The sequence below is a fragment of the Ambystoma mexicanum genome, chromosome 3p (assembly GCF_040938575.1).
Source record: "Ambystoma mexicanum isolate Mex_15411 chromosome 3p, UKY_AmexF1_1, whole genome shotgun sequence".
Classification (NCBI taxonomy): domain Eukaryota; kingdom Metazoa; phylum Chordata; class Amphibia; order Caudata; family Ambystomatidae; genus Ambystoma; species Ambystoma mexicanum.
The window spans coordinates 497,972,407-497,992,697 of NC_090925.1; the positions used below are offsets into that span (position 1 = coordinate 497,972,407).

Consider the following 20,291-nt stretch of genomic DNA (forward strand, 5'->3'; position numbering starts at 1 on the left):
ACTACAGACGCCTCACTCGCAAAAATGTGGGGCCCACTTCCTCCACCACCCAGCCCATGGCCAGTGAACACATGTTACTGCCCAAAGACATATCACTTCCTAGAACTCTTGGCAGTCTTCAAGGCTCTTCAGGCCTTTCAGCAACATTTCAACGATCAAACGGTGCAGGTCCTCACAAAATGCACCACAGCCATGTTCTATCTGAACAAGCAAGGAGGCACACACTCTGTCCAAGCTATCCCAAATAATATGGGAGTGGGCACACAAACGGAACATGTTCCTTACATATCAACATGTTCCAGGGGAACGCTGGCACACACTCTAAGCAGACACCCTCTACCAGAAGAACACGAGTGGCAACCTGACGGATATCCTAGACAGAATATTCTCACTATGGGGGTCACCCCCCAATAGACTTGTTCACCACAAACCTAAATGTACAATACCCAGACTTCGTGTCTAGGTTTCTCCAACCATGGTCCAAGGGGAACGCCCTGTGGATGAACTGGTCAGGGAAATTTGTTTACGCTTTTCCCCTGATGCCACTCCTGAACAAGATAGTGCACAAGAAACAAGTAACTCTGATTCTGGTTGCTTCTATGTGGGCGAGACCGCCTTGGTTTCCACATCTGCTCAAGCTTTCGATGTGCGACCCAATTAAGCTCCCGTGCCCATACAACATGTTGATACAACACAAAGGGACATCCCTCCACTCACGCCCACAATCAATGAACTTGGCAGCTTGTCTCCTGAAGTCCTAGAGTTAGGCCACTAAGTGGAAAGGATTTGTGATATGGTGCACATCACAATCACTAAACCCAATAGAATGTTCTGCAGCTAACATTCTACACTACATGCTTTACCTACTAGACTCCGGCCTAGTATTTAATTCCATAAAGGTGCATCTGGCAGCCCTGTCCGCTTACACCTCCTCATAGAATAAAGTGTCCTGGTGGAAAGTCACTGTCATTAAGGCATTGGTGGAAGGGGTAAAGATGCTATACCCCACCCCCAATTTCCAACCCTCCTCCGGGTTGGGATCTCAATGTTGTGCTCTCCAAGCTCATGTGTTCACCCTTTCAGCCTACGCACAAGGCCACCCTAAAACATCTTACTTGCAAGACTGCATTCCTAGAAGCTATCACCTCCATAAGACAAGCAAGTGAGCTATAGGCCCCCTTTTCATTATGGAGAAGGACAAGGTACAAGGTTGTCCTCCACATCCCAGATTCTCTCCCAAATTAATTTTAAAGTTCCATGTAAACCAATCTATAGAACTTCCTACCGTCTTTCAAAATCCATCAGTCAACAGAAAGAAGCCTCCATACACTTGATGTACGGCGGGCAGTCTTGTACTATGTGAACAAAACCTCTAAGGAAAACAGACCAACTCTTTGTTTCCATAGTGCCTGGTAGAGAGGGCGATCACATAGCAAAGAACGTCATCTCCACTTAGTCAAGTGCATAAAGCTCTGCTATTCCCTATCCAAGCAAGTCTTACTGTTCACCCCTAGGGCACAGTCTACCAGATGTACAGGAGCTACCTTAGCTTTGATTGCAAACGTCCCTCTAGACGCCATCTGCAAAGCTGCTCCATGGAGTTCCATCCATTCATTCACACAGCATTACTGCATTGACACACACTCTAAAGCAGATTCACAGGTGGGACAAGCGGTCCTAAAACATCTCTTTGCTGCTGTACCTTCTAATTTACCACCTCCTTCTCGAGATACTGCTTGCTAATCCATGCAGAATATGTGATCTAAGCAGATACAAGCTCTAGAACGGGTACATTACTCACTGTAATCGTATTTCTGGTGCTTGTATATGAGTCCTGTATTTTGTTAAACAATTGCTTTACCCAAACATTTTAACTTGAATAAATCATGAGCGAGTTTTGAAACACTGAAGGAACAATGTTTAACAACTCCCAAGCAAGGTAAATTAAAAAGAATATTATCTTTCAAGAGAACTAAAATATTGCAAAAGTAGTATGTAGAGTTAAAAAACGAATTTCTTCTTGATGAAATTGAGCAGTAATAGAGCAGTGGTTTTATAAAAGAAATGATCACATGGAGCTTTTGAACAATTGAGAGATGACTGTTGCAGGGGATAGGTTGCCTTATTGTCACGTGAAGTGGGTTATGCAATTGTGTGTTTGGAGAAAAATAGGCCATACGCTTCATTTGCTCAGAGATACTTTATGATTGTATAAAATATATACTCTCCAGAGTTGGAATTGTTTTTATTAAGGTGTTCTTGCTACATATGTTATTAGATAGGTATATCAGCTTACTATAATAGGGGCGCAGAGGTAAAAAGTTCAAGCTAAAACCGACTAGGCAGGCATAAAAAGCCACTCGCCACCTCAATTCTCTACATAAACGCAACACACCATTTCTTACTTGACGAGTCAATTCTCGCTAGCCAATGACTAGTGGCGAGTGCAAATTGTGCACCCTCCGCTCCTAACTCGGTGATGAAGTCACTCAATGTTTTAATTCCGCAACTGTTGAACACAATTATCCAATATGGGATGCAACACGATTTATTATCTAACAACTGCCAACACGTGTTTCGACCATTTGAGGCCTTCCTCAGGGCAGAAAATGTTGACATGATATGATAAGTCATTTATAACACCTGTACATAAGTGTTTCTAGTCCTGACATCACAAGGAAAGATATACCATTTGATGACCTTGGGCTTGGGTCATTGGCTTAGTCAAGACCCTGCTTGCACCCTCTGAAATTTAGAGTATAGATAGTAGGAATATTGGTAAAAGGTTTATAACTGAGGCAGTGAGCTCAACCAGCATAGTTATCCCCCTTAGTTATCATTATAGTTAAAAGATAATCTGCATTTTGTAAGAAAAATAATTTGGAGAATCGGGCTATGAACGTTCTTCAGATTGTGATGCCCATCTGATTGCATCAGTGAGACAGAAGATATTGCAGCAAAAGGATAAAGTTGTTGCTCATTTTACGAGACTGTGGCACTCATTACGGGGTTTCTGAAAAATCTGCCGCTAGTCAGTGGGTTTCTGGCCACCCCTTACAGCCATACCACCACCATCCTGGTTCCACCGGGATATCGCCATACCACCACCATCCTGGTTCCACCGGGATATCACAAGTGCGCCGGAAACGGTTACTCCCCATTTCCAGGGAGTCCCACAATACTCCATGGAAATGGGGACACGGAAGCACCGGCACCATTGCTACCATGCCAGTAGGGGCCTGAAAACCCAGCAGGTCAGGCCTGCCGGGGGAATCCGTGGTCCCTAGCAGCATCATTGTGGCATGGCGGTCTGGAAAGGATGCCAGTACGTTGCTACCAGCACCCTTATTTCCGGACCACCATTCTCTGAAGGATGCCCCATATCTGTTTTATGTACTCTGGTCAGAATTGTTTGTCACAAAGAGTTTACAATTGTCCATTAAGAGTTCACTGCATTATGTCTCGCTATGGGGGTCTCTTTGTTTTTAGCATTTCTATAACTGATAGTTTTCACATGATGGTTGCTTTTCTTGCAGAAAGCAAAAGGAAGGCTTTTTTGACATTGTTTCTGGGACTCGTTACAAAGGAAATGGTGGTGTTTACGGCTGGGATTTGAAAAGAAAAATGATAAGGTACGCATTACATTTATTTCAGAGAGATGTTTAAATTCACTGATCCTCTTTGTGAAAAGCATCCCAATCCAGTTCAAAAAGCAAAATAAAATGTGTTAATGTATTGCTGTTGATTGTAGTTTTAAAGTCTTTCAAACTTAAAAATGTTTGCTTGTAGAGGGACGCATGCATTCTCTTACAATTCGTCATTGGATGTTATTTGGGTACATGTGATTGGTATAATTATTAATGTAATGTGGATGGAATGAGATAGAAAAGCTCAACAAAATGTTTATATAATGGTAGCTCACATTAAGAATACAAAAATAGTGATGTAGATACAACAAATAGTAATGGGGCATCTACCTCTAACCAGTAAATGTATTTATTTTGTGGGGACATTTTTGTAAAAAGAATTGACAACTGAAATCCCCAATAAAGAGGTTAAGATGATCCACGCACGAGACAACACTGACCGGACAGTCGTTGAAGAAAGTCGAGGAAAAATATCAAGGGCATCCAAATCTTAATAGTACTTTGCAGCAGAACTTACTAAACTTCAAGACCAGTATCGCCTGCAGAACAAAAACTATTAAGTAAGGGATTATTCTGTGTCCTATTTGAGCCCACAAACCTGTATATCTCTGTACTTTACTCACATTTTAACTTTAACAATTCTTTCACCAAAATAACATAACTAAAACCGGCATTATACACCAACTCGCATCATCTGGTGTCAGTTTAAAATGTAAAATAAGTTGTCTTGCATAGCGCCCATCTACCACTGTTGGTGGCCTTGCTACGCTTGGCTTTGTAAGATTAAGGGTTGGGGTTCATTAGTGGAACAGTGGGAAGGACAAATGCGAAACATCTAGAGTCGATGGGTGCAGTAGCTGGTTTCTGAGTGCCAATCTGCTTTGGGAGTAAAACTGTTGTGTTTGGGTGTCTGGGTATAAGAGCGCTAATTACAAATCTAGTGATAAAGAAAGCTATGATTGATTCAATAATAATATTAGGATTGCTGCTTAACCATCAGATCATAGGTTACCCAACCCTATACAGGAAATAAACAAACTAAGTGATCTGTGGAGAAAAGCGCTGTCCTTCTAATGTTCAAAACTCCTACAATAGATGGTATTGATTCCAAAGGCACATTTATTGGACATTCAAAATTAAAGAGTAGGCCACAAAGAATGCCGACTGTCCAGGACCTGTAGATAGTAAGAATTAAGGAATTTTAGGTCTATTGATAGGTCTGTAGGACCGAAAGCAGTAATATAATATGGTAGAGTAAGGAACAGGAGTATTTCTTACATTTAGTAATATTCCTGTTGATACCTGCTGGCCAATGCATGTGTGATATAGAACTCCATAATGTTGTGATGCTGTAATGTGAAGCGGCCACAATAGAATGTAACGCCATATTTCCTACATGGAATTTGAAACAGAAACAAATGAAAATAAATGAACGTACATAAGTATGAGTAGGGCCATTCCCCTGTCTCCGATCGCCTGATATGTTAATGGAGACCTACTCAAACAATAAGGGTTTACCTGTGCTAGTTAGCCGAAAAAATCAGATGACTCTGATGCCTGCAAAGTGATCTGTGTGTTGTTCTGTCCGTCCGTATGGAATCGGATATGAGCGGCGTTAGCAACTAGAAAAAAGACTTCCGTGTTGAGACGTTAACGTAATAACGTAGCAACCAAGTACAGTGCTTATTGGTTGGTGAGAGAGAAGTTAGATTGCGACAGAACAAGTTAGAATTGCAAAGGAAAAACTTGCTGCACAAATGCGCAACGGGTCAAAGCTTTCGTATTGGAAATGATACGTGTTGTTTAGTAAAAGGAGACGCACTAAAGAGCCGATAGCATATTAGCTGGTCCAAAGTCATACGATGTCACCATATCAAGTCCTAAGAATGAAAACAAGCATTGCTGTGATTTAATATGGAGTACAAATAATATTTATAGAGACTACACAAAAAGTCTAGAAAATAGAGAATTATAAAATTGGTCAAAGAACCATTTGAGAGGGAAAAAAAAATGTTGACGTAGGTAAAGGTGAATTGCCTTTCATTTGAAAATAACAATATGTTGCCTATGCTGTAGACAAATAACTAATCAAGAAAAGTGAAACCGTGAAATGTTAAAAAGAGGATAAATGTGGCGGAGCAGTGAATATAAGCACATAGCAACATCAAATAACCAAGAACTATCTAGGTCATGGAACAAAGTGTTATGGGAACGCCCATGTTGGATTACGACATTTGAAAATGTTGAGCTGCAACGAGCCTTGTAAACAAAGTATGAATATGTGTCAGAGGTCCAGAAATAAAACTGTGAAAGACTTAAATAATTAGTGTCATGACAATACAAAATATACTGAAACGAGATTCATCTGAAATATTACCCCAATCAAGAACATCCTCTCACCATTGTTGGCTCAAAAAACCCAATTCCAATAGCCCATAGATTTGGGACGAAGTGTAGTAAGGAGAACGTAGTAGGATCCAGAAATAGTAGTAATATGATATTGTAGCATGAGGACATAAATGAAATTACAGGAAAACATTAAGTTTCTGTTCAGAATTGAGACCATCAACTGTACATCTGAGTTTGCAAATCATTTTCGCCTCCAGGCGTTGTAACCTTTGTTGGCGGTCACCACCTCTTACATGGGTACGTGCCTGCTCTAGTCCAACGATAAGGAAAATCCTTTACGTTGTCTGTCTGGTGATACTTCTGCCAATGTTGAGATAGCAGTAATTTAGGGTCTTGACTTTTCAAATGTGCCAGGTGCTCCTGTATACGCATTCTTAGCTCTCTGATGGTGCTTCCCACATACATTTTGTGGCATACACATCATATGGCATATACAATGAATTTAGATTTACAGTTAATAAAGTCTGAGATGTGTACCTCAATGCCTGATTCACAACAGAATTTCTTGGTCGGTGATAGGACATATTGACATTGATTGCACGTACCACACTTAAAAAACCCAGGGGGGCAACTCTTAAGCCAGTCTGTGTGTCCTGGTTTGTTACCTGAAGGTTCAAGGAAAGATGGACTGAGTTTGTTTTTAAGTCATGTGATAGAATTCAGTAGCACTAGTGTTTGTGTTGTGTCTTTCAAGTATGCTGGGAGCAATACTATCAAATCTTTGATTGCAGTATCTATGTACTGAGATAGTCCCTCGGTGTCCCAGCCCATGCCACTCATAATAGGTCGTACCTCTGGCAAATATTTGTACTCCTTATGTATTTTGGGCAAAAAATACATGGTCGGCATGACTGGATGCGTCCTGACCAAAAACAACTTTTCTTCATCAGTCAAAGTCCCTGTGGAATGCCAATTGCTTTGGGAGTATGTTATCCATAGGAAAGTACCCAAGATCTGATAGACAGCAGAACTTTGGGTCTGGTTAGCTGCTGGCGTGGGAGAGTGTCGACAGGGTTAAAGACAAGAGCTTATTCGTGGCTTGGTTAGTGTTTGGGTGGCATCTGCTAGGCCTGCAGTGGCCTTCTGTGTGAAAGGGGTGAAGGTTGCGTGTGTAGTGTAAGGTGGTGGGAGATCTTGGAGGGCAGTCGGTTAGTGGGGGGGAGCAATGCATTCTTACCCCAGGCCATTCATGTATAGATCCCATTTCTCTAACTCCCAATGCCCCCTCGGTCTATCTCGCTCCCTCGCTCTGCCCCTCGCTCTGCCGCTCTGCCTCTCGCTTGACCCCTTGCTCTGCCTCTCGCTTGACCCCTCGCTCAGCCGCTCTGCCTCTCGCTTGACCCCTCGCTCGGCCGCTCTGCCTCTCGCTTGACCCCTCGCTCGGCCGCTCTGCCTCTCGCTTGACCCCTCGCTCAGCCGCTCTGCCCCTCGCTTGACCCCTCGCCCGGCCGCTCTGTCTCTCGCTTGGCCCCTCGCTCGGCCGCTCTGTCTCTCACTTGGCCCCTCGCTCGGCCGCTCTGTCTCTCACTTGGCCCCTCGCTCGGCTGCTCTGTCTCTCACTTGGCCCCTCGCTCGGCTGCTCTGTCTCTCACTTGGCCCCTCGCTCGGCTGCTCTGTCTCTCACTTGGCCCCTCGCTCGGCTGCTCTGTCTCTCACTTGGCCCCTCGCTCGGCTGCTCTGTCTCTCACTTGGCCCCTCGCTTGGCCGCTCTTCCTCTCGCTCTGCTCCTCCTGTCTCTAGCTCAGCCACTCTCTGGGGTGCTCGGTCACCCTCTCTCTCTATTGAGGAGCAAAACGAGCATCTACGAGTTTGCATTAGAGGGAAAGTGGTGGTGTGAGTTTATGGTTCAGTCTAAGGGCAGCTTGAAATGTCAGGACCGTAGACGCCCATTTCACTTTCTTTTAGTATGTTGATTAGCAGGCTTGCAGGTGCCAAAAACCTCACTCGATCATGCCCAGGCACCACATTGCTGTGGCCTGCTGGGATTTTCCCATTGAGTGGGCAGGGCATGTCTACGCAGGATCAAGTGTTTGTCAGGCATTGGTCCTGGCAGGAGCCAGAATCCCTACTCATTTGGCCCAAAGGTCTACCCTGCTGTCTCCCACAAGCCCCAACTATTTTCACATAGTCCAAAAATAAAATCCCTGTTCCCAAGTCCAAAAATGAAATTCCTGCTCCCTCCCCACCACAACCAACAGACAAAACTCACCAGGTTTTGACGCTGCACCAGGCATTCGGTATCAGCGATGTTGTAACCTTGCAGGGGATTATTCACGATGAAAAGAGGACCAGAAAAGATGAAAGGTTGGGGTGTGGATTAAAAGATGAACATGATGTGTATATACTCAGATATCATTGGAAGATGGCATATACCGATAAATTGATGCAATACTAAAATCTGGATAAAGGTACGTATTTAACTAAAGAAAGTAACCCCACTAAAGCTCTTTTGATTCTCTATTAGTCGAAGATCAATTCATTTATACTTTCTGAAGAAATGGTATAAAATTCATGGAAATTCAAGGATGAACATAAAAAACGTTTTAGTTAACATTCTACATTAAAAATGTATGAGCCGTTAACATTATAATTCAAGATGCAGATGTACATTTTATCCTAATGAATAAAAGCCAGTGCATAGAAGAAGCTACACTGACACCTCGTGCTGGTGTTCCAATGACTTCAATCTTAAAGGAAAACTAGAAATATAGCTAATTACATCAGAAAAAAACATTTTTAGCTATACAAAACTCACTATTTGTATTGTTTATTTTATACCGAAAGTTCACTAATGCGTTATAACTTTCCACCTCTAAGACTATTATAAATTAAATTGGCTCATTAATGGAACTAGTATTTCAATGTGTAGCTGTCTGTACCTAGTACAATAGAATGCATATTATGTTTAAGACATGGCTCTACTAAAAATAAAAAATATTTATTTGCAACCTTCCTACTAAGTAATTTACAATATGGCAAATTATATGCATCCATCCAACATGACCCGCGACTCCAAGTAGAATGTTTCCTATCAACCAGTCAGCAATTTAAGCCACACACAACCGATTCTTGAAATAATTGAAATGACTTCACAATAGCACCTTTTTATGTAGTGGCCAACTTTATTTCCAAATTAAGCGTCACTAAAGGGCTACATTGGCTAAACATTTTCATGATGTGATGGAGTATAAACTGCCTGATCAGTTACCCACCTTAAATTCAAGAACCCTAGTGGCTATGGGTGGTAGGTACCTCTAGAATTTTGGGTGAAGTTTCCAAACCTCTTCTCAAATTCCTTAACTGCCATTTCAAAGGTTTGTGTTCTGCTTTTTTCTGCAAGTCTTGGTTGGACCTTTTTGGTTTTATTGCTTTGGAACATCACAGCCAGAAAATTACTGGTACCACTCCCCAGCTCTGCCTGACTGACCAGCAGATCGTGGGTCATGCTCTAGTTGTGAGTGCAGGTACTGTGGAAATTGTTCGTTTTCCATTTCTTATAGGTTTTTCCTTACAGGCTTTTACTGTGAAGACCAATTGTCAATTGCTGCAACAGCTTCTTAAAAAATAAAATGCTTCTTTTTTGGAATGGGAGTCTTTTTAACTAGTCTGAAAAAGTCACACAGAAAATGCCATAAACCTACAAACTGTCTTCTGTTTCTTGAACAGCATTTTCCCTCTCTACCTTTGGTGCCAGCGTTTTTGGAAGAGCAGGAAAGGTGCTCCATTTGATGATGTACATCAATGTATTGATGTCTCTGCTCCCCAAAAACACATTCATTGCCAAAAATGAGTCTGGCACCCTTTGCTGGGATTTACAGCAGGTGGTGTACTGATTGTACAACCGAACTCACAGCCTGTTGTTTTCAACTCAGGTTTACTTTTGGGACTGACATTATAGTGTTGCTATATCAACTACATTAGACTGTTTATCTTTTCAATTGAAAGGACTGACGTTTATGTTATTGTTGTAAGTAGATTCCTGGTAGCATTAAATATTTCCTGTATATGACACTGTACTTGACTCCAGTGACTTGATGAATGTTGTCCCGTCATGCTGACCTTATATGAATGGTGATGGAGTGTTGATGCATGTGTACGACTGACCGCTTAGGAGACTGTTGAGTGGTTGAATGTGAATATTCTGAATGTGTCAGTTGAGAGCCTAAGATGGAGTGTACAAGGATGGCTGGTGGGTTGCTTAAGAGTATTTGGAACCTATTCACTAATGTAAATGTGTTTAATAAAGCTTACCTGGACTTTCTAAGCAAGAGGCTCGCAGCTAGTTTGTGTCTGCACTCCACCATCGATCATTGTTTCGTTAGACCATTTGGTCACTACTGGACAAGAACCCACAAGGACTGCAAAGAAAAGGAAAGCAGTAAGGAGAGCAGCGCAAGATAAACCACCCACCAAAAAAAGTCAACATTCCTTCAACAAATGTGCAGGGAAATGAGGGGCCTTGTAGAGATTAAAGTATAATAATTGCACTCCCCAACTATGGTACAGGACCCAAGGTTTTGCAAAAATAACCTCCTTCCTCAAGTCTACATGTCTGCAAAGTAACTGCAAAGTGAGCAAAATCCAAGACGGTCATTGTGTACCTACAAACCACTTGGGTGAAGTGAAAAGTCTCTTACAGGGTAAGTCTTCATACATACCGGGCAGAGGCTCTGGGGAAGTCAGACGACCCCCAACCTGCTCAGAGAAGTTGGCGCATGCTGCGTTGAACACTGCTCGTGCAAACGATGTGGTGGTGGGGGGGGTTGCCTCGCAGTGTGCCAGTGCAAACAGCTGCAACTTCCCGCTGTAGCCCTGGACCTGCAGTGGTATTTATCCAGCTGTCGTGGGTTCTCCGAACCACACATCAAGTTCCATATGGAGGTTCTTGGATGCTGGCAAGGAAGCGGCTGGAATGTCGTCCTTGTTAGGAATCCTAAACGAAATGATGACTAAATAGAATGGTGTTGCACCGGGCAAACAGCCTCCTTGTGTATCCACAGTGTTGTGTGGGGACGTAGCCCATTCAGCACTTCCCGCTTTAAGGAAAATGTAAGGTGGGCATCTTCACTGGACTACATGAATGCCTTACTGTGGATTTCGTTCTAGCCATTTTCAGACCCTTCCTCTCGCTTTGCCAAGGCATCCAGCTGGGTTATTTCACGGAGGACCCTGCTGCAACACCCGACGGCTCAATGGTATTGCTTTCATTTATGCCACTACAGGTCCTTGAGAAACTAGATGGGACCAGTGCCCTCAAGGATGCTTGTTCAGTTTATCCAGGGAAACGTGCTTATTTTGGTCACACCAGCCTGGGTAAATTTGGCATCTCCACCATCATGAACTGTTTTTCTATTGTCTTGTACCTTTAAGCATTTAGTAGTTGATGCATGGAACTAGTGGCGTAAGTATGTGCGAGGCACCAGAGTTAGTTTGCTATTCCAAAAATGTAGGTCACCCATCAGCTTTTGGAAATGACAGGGAGTACATCTACTTCCAAACCAAGGTTTAGGTCAGACTAGTGGGGTTGGGAAATTATTTCAGGTTTTAATTCTGTGTTCCGTTCTATTTTGACATGGGTGTTTTTTTGTTTTTTTTATTATTTTGTTTATTTAGTTCGCTTAACAAACTCTTAAAATTCATTTTACATTTATCCAATTTTTACAGTACTTAATAAAAAATACATATATACAGTTAAAAATGGAGGTCTTATTTACAGTAGTTTACAAATACTCTTTCAATTCAAGGTCTTTATACCACAGAGGCAAGTAATACAAACTGTAATGCATTAATACATTTTATCAATGTGCTTATGCATTTAGTATAATATGAATGCAGGTTCAACGTTACAGAGTATTACATCATTCTATTCGAAAATGTTGGGAGCCTCTACAAGTACCATAAACGAGACATATTTGCCCTTCATTTTGCAGTTCAGTATTGGGAACCTTTGTTGTAAATTCTTCTCCTTTTCCATACATAGGAGTAGAATCCACTATGAAGATCAATACAGTCTGCTTTACAGCTTTTTTCATAATATTGTAGGCCATGTATACAACCTGCCAATGCAAAAAAGGTCCTACTCCAATGTTCACCTTTTTGTACAGACTAATATCCAGGGCCTAGCTGCATCATATCTTGTACCATGCATAGTGTCTATTGATCTCCATGGAGCTTTACTAAACAGAAATAGCATATGCATAAGTATCTCTGGGCATCATCTACGACCAACAGAATTAAAACTGATACATATTTTGACAAGGTAAACGCTGTCCAATTAAATAGAGCAGTTCTCTCCTATTTATATGGCTAATATCCAGTACGAGCTACAACATATCTTTACCATGCAGAGTGGCAATTGGTCTCCATAGAGCTTTACTATACAGAAATAACATATGCATGAGTATCTCTGGACCTCATCTACAACCAGCAGAGTTAAAGCTAGGACAGATTTTATCAAGATATTCACTCCCTGGTTAGATAGATCAGATCTCTCCTCTTTATAGGTTTTCCCAAATTAGATGACATACAGATAGCATAGTTGTAATTAGCTCAGCAATTGGCAGGACGCTTGCATCTTTTGCTGTAAGTCCATGTTAATTCTATGCAATAAGCGTACCAAAGATGGAACCAAAGTAACATTTGTCCCCGACATACGAGTCCACAGCCATTCCCTACCGCATAAGGTGGAGCTAATATTGGCCTCCCCAAAGATAGATCTCTGAGATGTCTTAAAGTATACACAGTACACTGTTAGATGTTTTAATGATTCCTTCTGGGGAGAATTTATACAGAACCGGCATGTACCACAGTTAACCTCTCTAGGTTCTTTACACCAGAATTGAATTTTTTCAGTAGTAGCAAACTGATTAAGTTTGAAACGTAAGTAGATATCATGGGTGGTTTTGCCTGGAAATTGTGTTAAATATCTCGATCGCGGAGTGCGTTTAGTGGGAAAATTAGTAATTTCAGTGTACAGCCTATACTTTGATATAGTCTCAGTGGTAACCATCCAGTCATATTCGAAGAGCTTTTTTTTTCACATAGGCTGGGCGCAGCCGAAGATCGCCAGTGGTCACATTAATTGTGTTTAATAAGGCTAGCATCTCATGAGATCTTTTAATAGAGCTTGGGTGGTTTTCCTCTAACATGATGGCAATGTTCTCATACAGAGAATTCAGCGGCGGATCCACATTTTTTGAGAAATTAAGACGCTGCCAATTGAGTCGAGCTGCAATCGATATTATACCGAGCTCGTGCCGCAACACTGCACTATGTACTGCATTTGAGAGCCTAAGAGTGTTTTTCCAAATCGAAGCTTGTGTCTGGTTTAGATATGTACCAAGTTGCTGGAAGCACATATCGAGTCCCTGGAGAACAGCCTCCACTTTCAGAGTATAATACTCAAATAAAGGAGTCCTAGAGAATTTGCAATATCTACTGTATATGATTTTCATTTGTGAACCTAGGGGTTTGATCTTATCCTTAACCGTTTGTTTCCACATGCACATTGACGAGATGTTACATAGATTGTACCCAGGGTATTTAACTGAAAGGGCATGTTCTATTCTAGAGCCATCTAGAGACCATTTGTATGCAACTAGTTTCTTCCTATAGTTGTTAAATATATTGGATTTCGCTGGGTTCACCTTCAAATTATGTTGGTAGGCATAGGATGCAAACAGCTCCAGTTTATGTTGCAAACCAAATGGAGTAAGATCGAAGAGTAGAATATCGTCCGCAAATGCCAGCCATTGGATATTCAGATTGCCAAGCCTAGCAGGATAAGTCGCTTTCTCATTCCATATGGTATCCATGTCGCACAGGGGCGCATTAAACAGGGTAGCCGCTAAATTGCATCCTTGTCGAACACCGATATAGGTGGGAATTACATCGGTCAGGGCTCTCTGTTGATTAATACGGACTCGCACAAGAGTGTTTTCATGGAGCAAAGCCAACATATGGAGGAGAATTGGATCAAAAGCCCTTATCTGCTGGTTTGGACCACAGGAGACTGCGAATAATTGAGTCGCAGGCTGCCGTAAGGTTTAAGGATGCCATATAGATTGGGCCACTTTCAGTTTCTGGATTTTGCCAGAAGGTGGGCTCAAATATTGGCATTCAAAGGGGTACCCATTGAGCGGCGGAAGCTCACTTGAAACCGTGATAGCATATTCATTTGTTTCATATGGGATTCCAGTTCCTTAAGAATGAGTATCGTAAACAGCTTCTCTGATGTGTCTAATAGTGCAATCGCTCGATAGCTCGCTGGATCTTCTCGGTTGCCTTTTTTCCATTTAGGGACTACAATAGTAGTATGCCACGATGTTGGTATCCTATGTGTTCTAAAGATGTTATCATATTTTATTTTGCATACCTCGGCCCAAAAGATAGGGTCCCGTTTCATGACGCATGCAGGGATGCCATCCGGGCCTGGCGCTTTCGAGGGTTTCAACTTTAATAAAGCCCACTCTATATCTTTTACAGACGAAGGGCATGTCAGGGATGTAGGAAGGACATCATGGCAGAGCACCGTATTATGGAATCTAGTGGGTAATTGGTATTTGTCTAGAAAAAAAGTAGTCCATATGGATGCCGATATGGGAGATTCTAGGCCATCTCTCTTTTTATGCAAGCCGAGTCGCAGCATGGCCCATATAGATCCCCTATTATTCGTACAAAGATAGGGGACCATATTTTGGTCATCTATGATTCTTGGACCCTGTTTTATATTGCGGCATTTGTTTATACGTTACAGATTTTTTTTTTGTGCATCAGATATTCCTCATCTGGTAGACGTATCTTCTTTAGTCTACGAATCTGCCTATTTTTAAGACATTTTAGTCTATGAATCGCATTATTATGGCAAGGAAAATTATTAGTACCAAGAGGAGTAAGGGAGTCGCCTAGTCAGAGCAGCATTGCTGCTGTCAGCTTGGTGTATTGCTTCTCAATCTTACTAATGTCGCTATATACATGGGGCACTTTACCTGAAAAGTTAACTGTCTTTTTGATCATGTAGTTTAATTTGCGACATAAGTGATCTTTCCATTTTAGCGATAGAGGTCCACGCTTGATCTCTACCCATGATAAGAGGATCATTCTGTAGTATAGATCCATTAACACTTATGATAGTGCCAATTATTACATGGTCTCCTAGATGTACATCTAATGTAAATATAGGAGTCGCCATTGGAACAAGAGTATGCGAGACTGTTAAGTAATCAATTCTGGAGTTTTTCTTACCACGCCGCCAGGTATAAGGTAGAGCCTCATAACTGAACTCCTGTAAGTAGATATCCCAACTTTCCAAAAACTCCATCTTTCACCATTACTTTGAGCCTGAATTTGATGGACGAAGGAAGCATCCCCTAAGATATGGGAGACATGTCCAATGCAACATGCGTTCAAGTCTCCTCCAATAATTATGTAATATTGAGAGTAGCGGGAGTAGCTATCCTCCAGAATTGAGTTCAGCTGATTCAGCATTGCATCCAAGGGCTGTTTCATGGGATTCCAGTATAGAGCGATTACCAAGTATGGAAGAGTAGGTCCAGCTATGAAGGAGAATTCAGTAACTAATATACTGTCCATAGCCAGTACCAGTTTCGATCGTATATTTAAGATGTTATTGAAACAGATGGCCAGCCCTCCATACGGACGACCTCCAGTGCAAGCTTTGAAGTTGCTACATACATTGTGAAACCATTCACCATAAAATTATGAATATTCATGGATTCCTGCACAATAATTATGGAAGTTTGAGCATGAGAAGGAATATTATTCAGCCATGCGTTGAAATCCACACGTATTCCAAGATATGATGGACAGATTGATTGATTGTTGTTTTCACTTCATTTAATGTCTTTACCAATTGAAGCAGCCATGACCAATCCTTAATTGCCACTGTTAAATTGGCAAGTTGGGAGAGCGCTGATATTTCGGTGTCCTTAAGGCCTTGACTTGTAGAGGGAGTTGCTGCGCTAGTTGAGTACATGGGTGGTTGAAATTGTAAGAAGCTTTTTGCCGCATCATGGGACTCAAATTGAAAAAGTTCTAGCCCTAAAAGTTCAAAGTCCATGCTGTGTTTGCGCAGCATCTTCGTTACAATAGGTCACTGAGTGTGGCATACCATTCTGTTATTATTATTATGCAGCTCGATCCAATCAATATCTTCTGATCTCAAATTTCTTAGAGATGGAATAAGATTGAAAATCTGCAATAGATGTGAACGGTTAAGCCTTTTCTTACCGTTTACATCCTCATCGCTGTGCCGGCCTATTATATTAAGCATTTCCTCGTTGGATTCGCTCACCACAAAGTTAGGGGCATCTGTTGGTGTACCTACTCATTTCCCTGTGCTCTTATTCCCTCAATAATGGGAAGTTTCTTATTGTTTGGTTTTACATTCCTAGTCTCTTCATTGTCATCAGACTGCTCAGCCTCTGTGTCTAGCATCGCAGATGGTGCAGTCCCAATTTTCTTAAATGCAGGAGGCACTGCATTAGGTTTGAGTTTCGTGTCAGCCTTGAGTTTGAAGTTATTTACAGTTATTTTAGAAGGTTCCTTCATTGGGAAAAAGGGGGAAAGTTGGGATTGTTTAGTTGTTTTAGGTTCCGTGTGCTGTGCCACAGCTATGGGCAATTGCGGTACCACTTTGCTCCCCACATTTGTTAATGTTTCAGATTTTCCTAAGGGAGCGGTGCCGCTCTCCAAATTTACATATATTTTTTTTTTTTTTCTTCACGTTCTTTATTAGTATGCTGTCATCATTCGGCTTCTGCATACATGAGTTGGATACCTGAAGTGCTTTTTTGCTAGTTGATCTAGATCTAAAGTACCCTCTTTGACAGGGGTGACATTCAGGTCACCCGCTATCAGATTTCCTTTATTACCAATTTGTGAAGATATAGTTGACATCTCTTTACCATTAGCCTTTGCTTCCTGTTTTGTCTGTGGATTTCATTTTGTGTGACATATATAGATACGCTTTTGTCTACGGGACATATAGGGACCAGAGATCGACACCATCTTGCCTATATGTGGGGAAGCAATGGGCAACACTTCCTGCCTCTTCTGCGACGGACCTTCTTTTTCCTCATCGATCAGGTCAGTTAGGGCAGAAGGGCGGTCGATGGGTTCCCTGATGGCAGATTGGGTAGTCAGTGGAAAGTGCGAGGTATCGGTGGTGGAGAAATGAGGTAATCTGCATGCTAACTGTTCGCCAATTTTTTCTAGCATGTCTAATTTTGTATTAATTAAATCTATAGATATGAGAGCTTTGCAAGATACCTCAGCTTGAGTACTCTTGCTTACCATCAGCGCTTTATCTAGAGCTTTGGCATATGATCTCGAGGATGCCACAAATGGTTTCTCAGATAAGTTTGTTTGTACAGTTCTGGAGCGTACTGTGAGTGAGTTCTTGAGTTTGTGTAGTCTGAGAGTGAACAGAAGACACTCTCTCCGGTGCAATTTTATTCTCATTTGCTAAATCAGCTTTCCCGTTGCCCATTAGAAAACCCTCTATTTTACTTATTTTCATAAGGGTTTCGTTGGTTGTCTGTTTCAGTTCTCTAATTTCCAAGTGTGTTAGTTCATGGCCTTTGTTCAGTAGGTTCAATATCCTTGTTAATACCGGAAATGTTTGTTCTGCCGTTTCAAAGTCATTTAATGCGTTTGACATACCCAAAGATGCAATTCGGGATGCTTCTTGCGCATCCAATGATACCTGTTTTGAATCTACTAGGCTAGAACAAGCTCTGACCCCTTCCACTGAGGCTTGGTTTGCCTCAAAAGTTTGTAGGTCATTGCCGGTTAGAGGATTGGTAGAGGGTCCAATTGATGGAGCTAGAGAGGGGACACAATGTCCAACAGTTGTAATACGTGAACTATTCGCATCTACAGATCTAGCTCCAAAAAGGTGCACTTCCTCAATACTCCCATGTCTTGGATTAACTGGGGTTGATGGTCCCAGTGACATGCGAACACGTTTTCCTAGTTCAGCCATAATTATTGAGGTCAGCATTGAGTCATCTGTGATACCCTGGTTGAAGGTATCCCCAGGTTGGAGCTCGGGTTGCATTGTGATTTGTTCTTCTCGCATACTGAGAAAACTATGCTGTACCGAGCGTTCACCATCATACATCTCTTTCAAGGGAAATGAGGATGCACCCTGTCTGTCTTTGCTGGATGCATGTACCATGGCATATACCCTCCCAGCCTCTATAGCCAAATAATTTAGCACAGGGTTATTTGTTTGGTGGTGGGTGTATATAGCCAGTAAGTTGCTGCCCTTACGGCAGTTATCAATTACAGTACCTTTCAGTACCAGGATTTAGTTGGATATAATCAATCTAGAGTTACAGCTTGGTGGCTGAGCTGGATGTTGCTCGTGGCCTGAAGTTGTACGTCTCACGAACAAAGTGTTTTCGGAAGACTGCACAGCTGTTTGTGAACTTTGGTCCTGTGAACCATGGGAAGGCCTTGTGCAAGACTTCCATTTCAAGAAGGCTATGCAGCTGCATCACGCATTGTCATTGGTTGGCTAACCGACCGCTGCCTGGCTGTCCGAGAGCCCACTCCACCAGAGCAATCGCTGCAATGATAGCGTTCCAGTCTGGGGTGCCGTGCTCGACATCTGCAGAGCTGCTACGTGGAGGTCCACTCACACCTTCACGAAATTCTACCAGAGTCTGCGTAGCAGTGCTCTGCAACCTGTTTGCTTGAGGTGAGTCTTTTCCAGGGGTAAGTGTAATTGCTTTTGTTGAGCCTTGCCACCTCCAGTGGTTGTGTGATGTTGTACTGCTATGTATTTTGTTATTCATGAGCATGTGAATCCGTGCCAGACTCCAGGCTGGAGAAGGAACAAGTTACTTACCTGTAACTATTGTTCTTCAGCATGGGTCTGGCATGGATTCACATGCAAACCCTCCCTCCAATCCCTCTGTGGCTCCTCATGATCATACTGCCACTTTATGTGCTTACCAAATCTGAAGATGGCTGCCAGAGGAGGGACTTAGGGAGACGACGGTCATTGGATGGGGGCAGTATGACCCATAGGACAGTGATTGGTTTAAAGGAGAAATACAGTTTGTAAGTTAAAGTGAAACTGTTTTTTCTTTTACCAGGGATTCCCAGTCTGACGACAGGGAATATTCATGAGCGTGTGAACCCATGCCAGACACATGCTGGCGAACAATAGTTACAGGTTCCTTCTCATATTCTCAGATGTGAGGATGACACGAACATATGTGAATTTTAGATCTACGTTTCCTAGAAGTTCATACAGCTTCCAATCTAATTGCATCCTATTTTACTAATGGAAACTCTCAACACATGCAATTTGCATGGTATTTATTCATATTGACATGCAAATGTTCATAGTTTTGTATTTGAAATGGGTTCAGTGTAAAAAAAATGTAATCAGCATTCTGATTATTTCTTTTCTGTTTTTTTCCCCCTTGCAGCCGAGGAGCAAACTTTGTGACTCAAGTTTTACTGAGGCCCGGTGCATCTGATTTAACGGGCAGTTTCAGGTACAGCTCTTTAAATGAACTCAAACTGAATTTGTGTTGTAACATTCCTTTCCAATGATGACTGAAAACTTTCTTCTGATAAGCTAGTCTTTTTTTTTCTCATTTGCTACCTGCACCGTGTGTAATGTGGGAAATAATGGGGATGATAAATGCACAAACTTTTCCTCTGGATTTTATCACGTACAATGTACCCTGGTCTTGACTAGAGGCGGGTGGAACAAACCCCTCCCACCCCCTGTCGTGTTTGGATGCCTACCACGGGGAAATCCAGAGCGAGTCCCACCCCTGAGTTGGACGTTGGCAGGTGAGAAGGCCCCAATTCCTGTCCCTCCTCCCTAGTGCAGCCTGTTTCTCAGCAGTACACCATCTTCTTGAATCATCTATATAAGATACATGCTAGTGTTTTTTCTGTTTCTTGTAGAGACACCTCATTCTAATCAGAAACCTAGAAGAAGCATCAAGTCTGAATCCTGACCCAACGCCCTACATTCCTGCAAAGAAGCCAGAAACTACCATCACCCAGCCGCAGCTGTGACCCACAAAGAAGGGAAGTCGGGACACCTATTTGATCCTGCACCGCAGGCAAACCCAAGTGAGGAGATCAAGCGGCACAGAAAGAATGCACTTCTATACGCTGCCAGCAGAAGGACTGCACAGTTCTGCCAGGGTATACCAAAGAGCACTTGCAAAAGTCCAACACCAC

At 42.3% G+C, this 20,291-nt stretch overlaps 1 protein-coding gene across 1 annotated transcript in view; it reads left to right on the forward strand.

Annotated features, from left to right (window-relative positions):
* DPM1 (dolichyl-phosphate mannosyltransferase subunit 1, catalytic) overlaps positions 1-20,291 on the forward strand; it is a 247,399-nt gene that overhangs the window by 185,682 nt on the left and 41,426 nt on the right. Inside the window, exons 6-7 of the mRNA XM_069651161.1 lie at positions 3,537-3,632; positions 19,520-19,588. Of these exons, the coding sequence (XP_069507262.1) occupies positions 3,537-3,632; positions 19,520-19,588 (165 nt within the window). The remainder of the gene's footprint in view (positions 1-3,536; positions 3,633-19,519; positions 19,589-20,291) is intronic.